Genomic DNA, 10,634 nt, shown 5'->3' with positions numbered 1-10,634 from the left:
GGTCGGGCCCTGGTGGTGAAGGCGCTTCAGGCCTGGTGTCATGGCGCATTCCCCGCTCTCCTTCATGCGCTATTATGTCTGCAATCTTTGTTTGCAAAGGGGGAGCTGGTAAGACCCGGTGCTCTGACCTATATGGTGTCGCACTCACCGGTGATGTCTGTGAGGCGGGTGAAGGGAGGCTCTCTGAGTCTGGTGAAGTCGGCGAAGAGCGGAGTAAGGAGGGCGCGGTGCCGCCATCTTTGCCTCAAGTCCGACTCTGGTTTGTGCGGGGTCCTGCGGGTTTTCCCCATCTCGGAAGGGTTTGTCAGGTCAGCGGTTGCAGTGTGGCAACTGTAAGCCCTGATTGGAGGGTATAGGCGCTAGGCTGATGGCTAAATTAGTCGCTGGGTGCAGGAGCACAGGGATTATGCGGCCATCTTCCTCCGGTGCCTGTCCACGCCCCCTAATCTACAGTTTTCAAACCAACACCTTGATCTGAATACTTTTGTAATTGCATGGAATTAAATATTTTACATAGTAATTGAGTTATTCAATAAAATGTATCAGTATAGCGCCACCTACTTTTTTTTTTTTTCTTATTTCTTTGACCTGCTCACTGAGATGGCCGCACATGCTCAGTTTCATCCTTCAAATGCCTACTGAGCTGTGATAGGGAGAGCTGAGACACGCCCCCTGAGCTGCACCACAATGAACACGCCCCCTGCGCTGCAGCAGAGAAGGCACGCCCCTTGAGCTGTCAGCTTGATATAAATCTAGCAGAGCAATGGATGGGGAGACCTCTGGATCCATGTGAGGTCCAGGGCTGGTCTAGCTTTGTTAGACAAGAGATTGTCATGTCCTAGATGATGTCTGATTTTCATTTTTTACATTAATCATGGGATAACCCCTTTAAGTTTCACATCCATTCTAGATTTACCAGCTGTGCAGCCATGTGCAATCACAGGATGTATCTCTACATGAAAAGCTTTGCCATTCAGGAGCACGGGAAAGCTGGGTGACAACCCCAGTGTAATGATAACCTAGCCAGCTGTGGTGAAACTACGACTCCCAGCATGCTCCATTTATTTCTATGGAGTTCTGAGAATCTTGGGAGTCGCAGTTTTACCTTTGCTGGAGGTTAGCCGTCACAGGTCCTTATGCCATTTAATAAATTAAAAAGAGACAATTGCTGAACAGATTTCAAGGAGCGATGAGTCTGAAGAACCTCAGATCTGGATCTTCTAATGTCCTCCTTTGAATAGTACCAGACCTTACATAGGAGTAGTCATACACCTATAGGGGTAATGTCCCCTTTAAGCAAGGACTGTGCAGGTGCTGCAGGATCCTGTGTGACATTTCAGCTGCAATAACCAAGACTACATTTCCCAGTGTGCAATGAGGTCCTTGTAAGGAGGCAGGCTCTGCAGGCTCTGGCATTGATGAGTCTAAGGATGTGGCTGTGCATGTGGATGAGGAGACCTGGGAGGTGCTTGAGTCCTCTCATCCACATCTAACCACCCAATGCAGTAAAAGCACAAGAACACTAATGGAAACCAGGAGGACACAATGCAGCAGCAGCAGCAGAGAGTGTGAGAGGCAGGGAGACCCCAGCAGCACAAGCCCCTCACAATGAGGACCTCTCTCTGATAGTCACCCTTCACATGCTTCTTGGATTGTGCCAGCCATGCAGAGCTTAGACTGCTGGATAGGCTGCCTGATTGGAGCCCTGTATTTGGTCCATGCCAGTTCCCAGGCAGGTAAGTCACTGCACGGCAGCAGGGAGGGGGAGGGGGCACAGTCCTGGATTGCTACATTGTAACACGCGTCTGTTTATTTATTTATTTTCCGAACCTTCCTGTCCTTTGCTCTGCATTGATACAGCAGTGACCTGCAGACCCAGGGACTGAGCCTGGGAAGAGATGTCCCTGATGGTCCTGGACATCCCCTCTACCCTCCATTTACTATGCTTCTAATTAAAACCTATTCTCCAGGGATGAGCCTGGCTGGTGTCTCCTCTCATCACCAGGCCGCCTGCCACTAGTGCTGGCATCTGGGCACATGAGGAGCATTCACAAGGAGGAGATTTACTAGGTGCATTAACCCCTCGGATGCCGGAGAGGCAGCGAAAAACAGCAATAGGCCATGTCACTAGTGAGGCTGTGGAGTCATGGGAGGTGGAAGCAGGTGCAGCGTGTTATTATCGACCCATCCTACTTGGTGCAGTGGCCTAAATTTGGTTATCGCTGGATATATTGGGGTCCAGTCCCTTGGAACAAATATTGACCCAATCACAGCAGTTCACAGTCTGGTTTTGGTAAATTTCTAGTTATTTGCTTTTTTGTGCATTAAGATTGTGACCCCGTAAGACTAAGGGCTCATGCACATGAACGTATTTTCTTTCCATATCCGTTCCGTTTTTGTTGTTTTTTGCGGACTGTATGCGGAACCATTCATTTCAATGGGTCCACAAAAAAAACCTGAAGGAACTCTGTGTGCATTCCGTTTCCGTATTTCCGTTCCGCAAAAGATAGAACATGTCCTATTAGGGCTCATGCACACAAACGTCTTTTGTTTCTGTGTCCGTTCCGTTTTTTTTTGCGGACTGTATGCAGAACCATTCATTTCAATGGGTCCACAAAAAAAACTAAAGGAACTCTGTGTGCATTCAGTTTCTGTATGCTCATTACAAGACAGAACTTTGATAACTGTATTGTTAGGCCTCTTTCACTCGTCCGTGATGACGCTTAACGACGAGATGATCAGTGACTATGTGTGTGAAGAATCCGTGTTTAGTCCGTTTTTTTGCCCTCCATGTGTCATCCATATTCCACATATACTGCTAGGCTGAAAACTAGTTTCCAGAGCATCTAATACCAATGGTCTGTGAAAAATCACTGACAGAACACCATCCATCCATGTTGTGCCATTGGTTTTTCATGGACCCATAGACTTAAATGGGCATGTTTGGTCCACCTCACGGACCAAAGTAGTGCGTGTCCCAGTGGCTTTTCCGCCAACCCATAGTCAATAGAAAATGACTGATGTGTACGTAAACGCATTAAGGATTCACATACACAACCATGTGCTGGCCGGGTCCGTGCTGCGGAATGCAGCGTTGGCCCGACCATAGGGCCACTGAATGCAGACACAGGACCCATTCACTTGAATAGGGTCTGCAATCCACATCCGATGGTCCGCACCACAAAAAAGTAGTGGATGTATTACTCCGTAGTGCTTCTGTGGGCTTCCGATCTGTGCCCCCGTCCGGCACCGCACCGTATCACCTGGATTGCGGACCAATTCAATTAAAATCCATGACATGGTGCGAAAACAGCCGGTGCTCTTATATTGCGGACACGCTGTTTGTGAGCCACAATACGGGCACGGCCGTGTGCATGAGCCCTAAGGGGGCATTGATATGACCATAGCTGTTTTGCGGTCTGTGTGAATGCAAGCCTAAAACCAATAGGCACGTGTGCGGTCTGTGGAGAACTTGTACAGCGCATGTCCATCATTCACTAAGCCTAAAGCCTTAAAAGCTTCATTCACATGACAGTGAAAAAAAAGTCAGTTAAACACCCCCCCCCCCAAAAAATAAATAAAAAAGTCTTGAATAGGTCCTTGATTCGTCCGCACAGCAAAAAATTCGAACAGGTTCTATTTTTTTGCAGTGCGGAGGCACGGAGAGAAGCCCCCGCAGAAACACTCCGTAGTGCTTACATGGGGTTCCATGCTTCCATTCCGCACCACACCTTCCGGATTGCGACCCATTCAAAATCTGCATGGAAAAGATGGCATGCTGCGGGTTTTGTAATTCTGTTTATATAGGGTAAACTTTGCTCTAAAATCTGCTTCAAAATAATATAGCACGGGCAGATTTTCCTGCGGATCCGCGCTCATGCACATAAATGTATATTTTTTTCCGCATCTGATCTGCATTTTTTGGGGCTCAGATGCGGACCCATTCACTTCAAAGGGGCCTCAAAAGATGCAGACAGCACACCGTGTCCGGTCCGCATGTGTCTATCTGTTCCGTGGCATCCGCAAAAATACAGAACATGTCCTATTCTTCTCCGCATTATTGACAAGGATAGGACTGGTCTATTATGGGCTGGACGTTCTGTTCCTGCAAAATGTGGAACGCACACGGCGGGTATCCGTGTTTTACGGATCTGCAATTTGCAGACTGCAAAACACAGCACTGTCATGTGAATGCACCCTTATACAGTACCAGCAAAGTGAATGAGATAAGACAAATCCCATCATACAGTCGTGGCCAAAAGTTTTGAGAATGACACAAATAGTAGTTTTCACAAAGTTTGCTGCTAAACTGCTTTTAGATCTTTGTTTCAGTTGTTTCTGTGATGTAGTGAAATATAATTACACGCACTTCATACGTTTCAAAGGCTTTTATCGACAATTACATGACATTTATGCAAAGAGTCAGTATTTGCAGGTGTTGGCCCTTCTTTTTCAGGACCTCTGCAATTCGACTGGGCATGCTCTCAATCAACTTCTGGGCCAATTCCTGACTGACAACCCATTCTTTCATAATCACTTCTTGGAGTTTGTCAGAATTAGTGGGTTTTTGTTTGTCCACCCGCCTCTTGAGGATTGACCACAAGTTCTCAATGGACTCAAAAAACTGGGGAGTTTCCAGGCCATGGACCCAAAATGTCAACGTTTTGGTCCCCGAGCCACTTAGTTATCACTTTTGCCTTATGGCACGGTGCTCCATCGTGCTGGAAAATGCATTGTTCTTCACCAAACTGTTGTTGGATTGTTGGAAGAAGTTGCTGTTGGAGGGTGTTTTGGTACCATTCTTTATTCATGGCTGTGTTTTGGGGCAAAATTGTGAGTGAGCCCACTCCCTTGGATGAGAAGCAACCCCGCACATGAATGGTCTCAGGATGCTTTACTGTTGGCATGACACAGGACTGATGGTAGCGCTCACCTTTTCTTCTCCGGACAAGACTTTTTCCTGATGCCCCAAACAATCGGAAAGAGGCTTCATTGGAGAATATGACTTTGCCTCAGTCCTCAGCAGTCCATTCACCAATCTGTTCCTGATGTTTTTTTTGGAGAGAAGTGGCTTATTTTCTGCCCTTCTTGACACCAGGCCATCTTCCAAAGGTCTTCGCCTCACTGTGCGTGCAGATGCGCTCATTGCCTGCTGCCATTCCTGAGCAAGCTCTGCACTGGTGGCACTCCGATCCCGCAGCTGATTCCTCTTTAGGAGACGATCCTGGCGCTTGCTGGACTTTCTTGGACGCTCTGAAGCCTTCTTAACAAGAATTGAACCTCTTTCCTTGAAGGTCTTGATGATCCGATAAATTGTTGATTGAGGTGCATTCTTAGTAGCCACAATATCCTTGCCTGTGAAGCCATTTTTATGCAACGCAATGATGGCTGCACGCGTTTCTTTGCAGGTCACCATGGTTAACAATGGAAGAACAATGATTTCAAGCATCATCCTCCTTTTAACTGGTCAAGTCTGCCATTTTAACCCAATCAGCCTGACATAATGATCTCCAGCCTTGTGCTCGTCAACATTCTCACCTGAGTTAACAAGACGATTACTGAAATGATCTCAGCAGGTCCTTTAATGACAGCAATGAAATGCAGTGGAAAGTTTTTTTGGGGATTAAGTTAATTTTCATGGCAAAGAAGGACTATGCAATTCATCTGATCACTCTTCATAACATTCTGGAGTATATGCAAATTGCTATTATAAAAACTTAAGCAGCAACTTTTCCAATTTTCAATATTTATGTAATTCTCAAAACTTTTGGCCACGACTGTACACTTAGATTTTTTATTCTGTGCGGAAATTGACCTGCCATGTGGATTTAGAAATCTACAGCATGTCAATTGTTTAGGAGAATTTTTAATTTATTTTTTTGCGCGCAGATTTTACTCTTTTTAATGGAAGTTTGAGATCTCCAGCAAAAATCTAATATTTTTATTGTGCGGAAATGCACAGAAGTCCACATGGAAATCTGTGTGGATTTTCTGTTTGTAAGGCCTCTTGCCCACGAACGTAAGGGCTCTGTGCCCGTGCTGTGGGCGTATATGACGGTTTCACAATACACGGGTCACCAGCCCACTTGAATGGGTCCGCAAACCCGGAGGTGCAGAACGGAAGCATGGAACTGAACCCCACGGAAGCACTATGGAGTGCTTCTGTGGTGTTCTGTTCTGTGCTTCCGTTACGCAAAAGATAGAACTTGTTCTATCTAGTGTTGAGCGAACTTGTGTTTTAAGTTCGGCGTCTAAAGTTCGGCTTCGGGTTATCGAAGAATCCCGATATGGATTCCGAATTCTGTTATGGTCCGTGGTAGCAGAATCCATAACGCGATTCTTCGATAACCCGAACTTTAGACGCCGAACTTAAAACACAAGTTCGCTGAACACTAGCTCTATCTTTTTGCGGAATGGATGGATCGCGGACCCCATTCATGTGAATGGGTCTGCGATCCGCATGCGGCTGCCCCACTGTCGGTGCCCGTGCATTGTGGTCCGCAGCATGGGCACGGAGCCCTTACGTTCGTGGGCAAGAGGGCTAAACCTGCACCTGTGTGCAGAATGCCTAAGGGTACTGTGGGGATTTGCTCTGGTAGACAGGCTTGCGGACGCAGTATAAGGGCAACGACAACGTCTTTAACAACGTCTTTAACAGTTCGGTGTTTATTCGTACATAAGGATAAGCGAAACAAAAAGTCATTTTTAAGGAAAACGGTCACCTTAAGTCTGGTGTTTGTTCACACCATGCAGCAATGCAGAAGTCCTTGTACATAGCAGAAACTGCCTGCTCTCACGCCAACAAGGTAGCAGGCCTTTACCCAGGCCCCAACACAGAGGCGGACAGAGCTTCACTGTCATAGAGGAGTAAATTCCCACCACCTGACAGTGCTGCCTGTGTTTTATAGCCCAAACCAAGACCCGGCCTGGAACGTGGGGAGCAGCCACCCACCCTGCACTTTGGTTGCCCCCAGTAAGAGCAGGCCCGGATCGGCTTTACGGCCATACTAAATAGCAAAACCATGTCAGCCAGCACTAGCTGCCGCTGACACATGAAATTACCGGCTCTTACCTCACCGAGGCCAGGAATCTCGGTGACACATACCTTCCGTCAATGACGGACCCTTGCGCTTTCCTACAGTACTTGAACTCAGTGCAGATTTGTATGCAGATTATCTTCAAGAAATCTGTACCAAAACCACACATAAATCTGCACTATTTATTGTGGTTTTGGTGTGTGTTTTGTGTGGTTTTTAGTGCGGATTGTTGTGCACATTTTCTGTGTTAACGACCCTATTGAGGTCTATGGGGAAACCACTACAGAAGGTGCGGTATCACAAACAGTTAACGTGCTGCAGATTTTTTAATCCACACGGCAAATGAATTTTCGCATGGGAGTAAAAAGCAAAGTGTACATAAGATCTGTCTAATCTCATGCACTTTGCTGGTACTTTATTGTGTTTTTTTTTTTTTTTTCTGCACATAAAACCACATGTAATCCGCGATGTGTGTAGCCTAAGAGTGCCTTCACACCTAACAGATTTGAAATTTCTGCGACTGAAAATCAGTTCCAGTTATCTGAATTGGGCTTAGGTCTTATGCACGCGACCATATGTATTTTGCAGATCCACAAAATACGGATGCCTGCCGTGTGCATCCCGCAATTTCCACGGGCTCCGCCGTCAAAATGCCTATTCTTGTTCGCAAAACCGACAAGAATAGGACACGTTCTATTTTTTGCGGCATAGACATTCAGATGCTTTCCGCATTTTTTTTGCAACCCTATTGAAATAAATTGATCTGCATCCAATCCACAAAAAAGGTGCAGAAAAAAAATATGGTCGTGTGCATGAGGCCTTAAGAGCATGGATTTCTGCAAGCCCCTGGGAGCTGAATGGACCAAAATCTGCTGCATGTGAAGGCACCCTAAAATTCATGCACCTAATGTATGTGTCCATCACTGGAACGGCACAGATTTATACCCACTGGAAGTGAACCGTTAAAGGGGTTCTCCAGGCTTTTTCATATTTATGGCCTATCCTCAGGATAGGTCATCAATATCAGATCGGCGGGGATCCGGCACCCCCTGCCGATCAGCTGTACGGGGAGACAGCTCACGCAGTTTAGTGATGTGATTAACTCATTTAGTGAGTATAGGTGGTGGTGGTGGGGGTCTAAGGAAGGGGTATATGTACTGGTGGTGGTAGTGGAGGAGGATCCTCAGTAAAGCTTTTTGCCAAGTATGCTCCTGAAAATGGCAGCTGATGGAGGGGCCTGGGACATGACCCGTCCATCAACGGCTTCTATTGAAATGCACAGCGTCCGTTGGGTGTGGAGAGACTCTACTGCATGCTGAGTCGGACAGTGGTTGAGATAAGCATCCAATGCCCGGACAGTATCATTCCCAGGTCTTCTGAGTTAGTATTAAACATTTTCACGATGGTCGTGTTAAATGTGGCTCGCAACCATCAATCAGTGCTAAATGTAGCTCTGGGGGTAATGTTGTGAACCACTGAAATAAGATATGCCATAAATGTATGACAGGTGGCGGCTCACCACTGGGACCTACATGATTGCTTGGGTCCATTGGGCTCACGTAGGAGATAGTCTACCTTTACACTGCAGTGGACCAACCATGTGTCTCCTGAGAGCTGAAGGGACAGTGAGCTTGAACGAGCACCATGGTGTCCCAGGGGTCATACTACCTGATCATATTAGTCTTGCAAGGGGGTGCCCAGATGAAGAGTGTCGGACCATTTAATCCACACCCTTCTTGCAAAGAGTATACTAGTACTGAGAACCGACAGTGAAGTGACTGGTGACCATTGTCATACCATTTTATGCGGTGGGCACAAAGGTTGGCCGAGGACAGGAGAAAGATGTGTGGACAGAAAGCTGCTGAGCCAAGGTGCACCTATTAGAGTCTGTGACCCAGCTAGTCCAAGCCCTGTACCACCTGCAGTCAGTGTACCTGTTACTATGCCTTGTGACTAGAGGCTATCCTGTGAGAACTGCATGATACTCCTGCTTTCAGGTGCAGTACTGGGTGTAACGACTGTCCTGTTAGTGATACCAACTACTTGTGGATCTACTTTCCAAACTGTATAGTACTGTACCATTGCTATTAATAACCATCAAGCTCCAGTGCCACAATATTTTGTGCAACCATCAAGTTTGTGCCCTGCTCTGAGAGGATATCCTTATTCTCTTTGCCTTAATCTGAGTAAACCACTGTTAAATCTGGATCAGTGCACCTTCCTCAAGTGGGATAGCTCGTAATGGCCATACGCCACACCCATATGTTTCAGACCCTCTTACAGTCTTTTACAGTACTGGTGAGGAAGTTTTCCCACTTTTTTTTTCAGAATTGCAGAAGTTCTGGCTAAGATGTTGCTCTACCATTGGAGTAATTCTGTAATTTTTTTTGCACACGAGAGAAAGACCAAATAGCTGTTATGAGGCCCTTGGAGAGGGGGCCCAGTCCTGGTGGGTCCCATGCCCTTGCTACTGTTTGGTGAGAATCTGGGCAGGAATCCCCTCTCTAGAGGAACTGTACTGGTGGCAAGTAATGGTCTGGAGCATTTCTGAGGCCACAAGCAAAGTCATGTCTGGTAAACCCCGTTGCTGTGCTAAGCTCCAACCCATCAACCTACTAAGCCCCACTCTCAGCTTAGGAGTGCAGCCTGGGCACTTCTGCTACTGGTCTTCTGCAATGGAGCTGGAAAAAAAACCGGAAATGACTCCGTGTGCATCCCGTGTCCGTATGTCCATTCTGCAAAAAAAATAAAAATTTAAACACTGTCCTATTCTTGTCCATTTTGCAGGACAAGGATAAGCATTGTTACAATGGATCCGCAAAAAAAAAAACGTATGCAACACGGACGTCACCCTTGTTGTTTTGCTGATCGTTGTTTTGCGGGCCGCAACATACATACGGTCAAGTGCATGAGCCTTTATTCTAATATTGCAAACCAATCAGAGCTATGACGGGGGGACAGCACTTGCAAATATTAGGCTGCAAATAAGTCCTGGACACAATATAAAGGCGGTACACGTGTACTCGCACAGATTTGCGCTTCTTTGCTTTGCATTTGATGGGTTTACGTGTCAAGTATGCACTTGTCAGACACATTTGACCTGAATCCAACCACGGTACATGGAGGGCTTAAGGGAAGCCTGGGGGTGCTCATATACTAATGTGTGTTCACATTGGATGTCAATGCACTTTTCTCTTTTGTTCAACCAGTGTTCCCTTAGATTGTATAACCCTTAGGGCTCACGGCCTTAACCTCGAATGCCTCTCCTCTTCAGATAAGCAGTGGCGCCAGCTTTGGATTAAGTCCTATCGCCTGAATCCATACATTGTCCCATATTCAGTCGTTTTGGTCTAATAGAATTTCTCACAGGCACTGAGATAATTGGTTCCAACATATGAATCCAAATGTGAAATCTGTGATGTGATTTCCTCTGGAGCTCGGGTAGAGCAACGCTATGTCAGTGCAAGTGCTGTGCAACAGTGTCGGGTATCATTGCCTCGTACAACGTGCCTATGGCAGCACACAAAGGCAATCATCGATGGCACGTTGTGGTGGATGAAGCATCGCGTGCAGATAATGAGCTGCACCCTTCGTGTC

The 10,634-nt window shown here is 46.6% G+C and overlaps 1 protein-coding gene across 1 annotated transcript in view; it reads left to right on the top strand.

The window, feature by feature from the left end:
- The first annotated feature begins 1,645 nt into the window (after positions 1-1,645).
- Positions 1,646-10,634, top strand: part of ADAM22 (ADAM metallopeptidase domain 22) — a 253,471-nt gene continuing 244,482 nt past the window's right edge. Inside the window, 1 exon segment of the mRNA XM_044292767.1 lies at positions 1,646-1,736. Within this exon segment, the coding sequence (XP_044148702.1) occupies positions 1,664-1,736 (73 nt within the window). The 5' untranslated portion in view covers positions 1,646-1,663.

This window comes from Bufo gargarizans, chromosome 5 (genome assembly GCF_014858855.1).
Source record: "Bufo gargarizans isolate SCDJY-AF-19 chromosome 5, ASM1485885v1, whole genome shotgun sequence".
Lineage (NCBI taxonomy): Eukaryota > Metazoa > Chordata > Amphibia > Anura > Bufonidae > Bufo > Bufo gargarizans.
The sequence above is the reverse complement of the archived record's forward strand: the minus strand, read 5'-3'. Positions and strand labels throughout refer to the sequence as shown.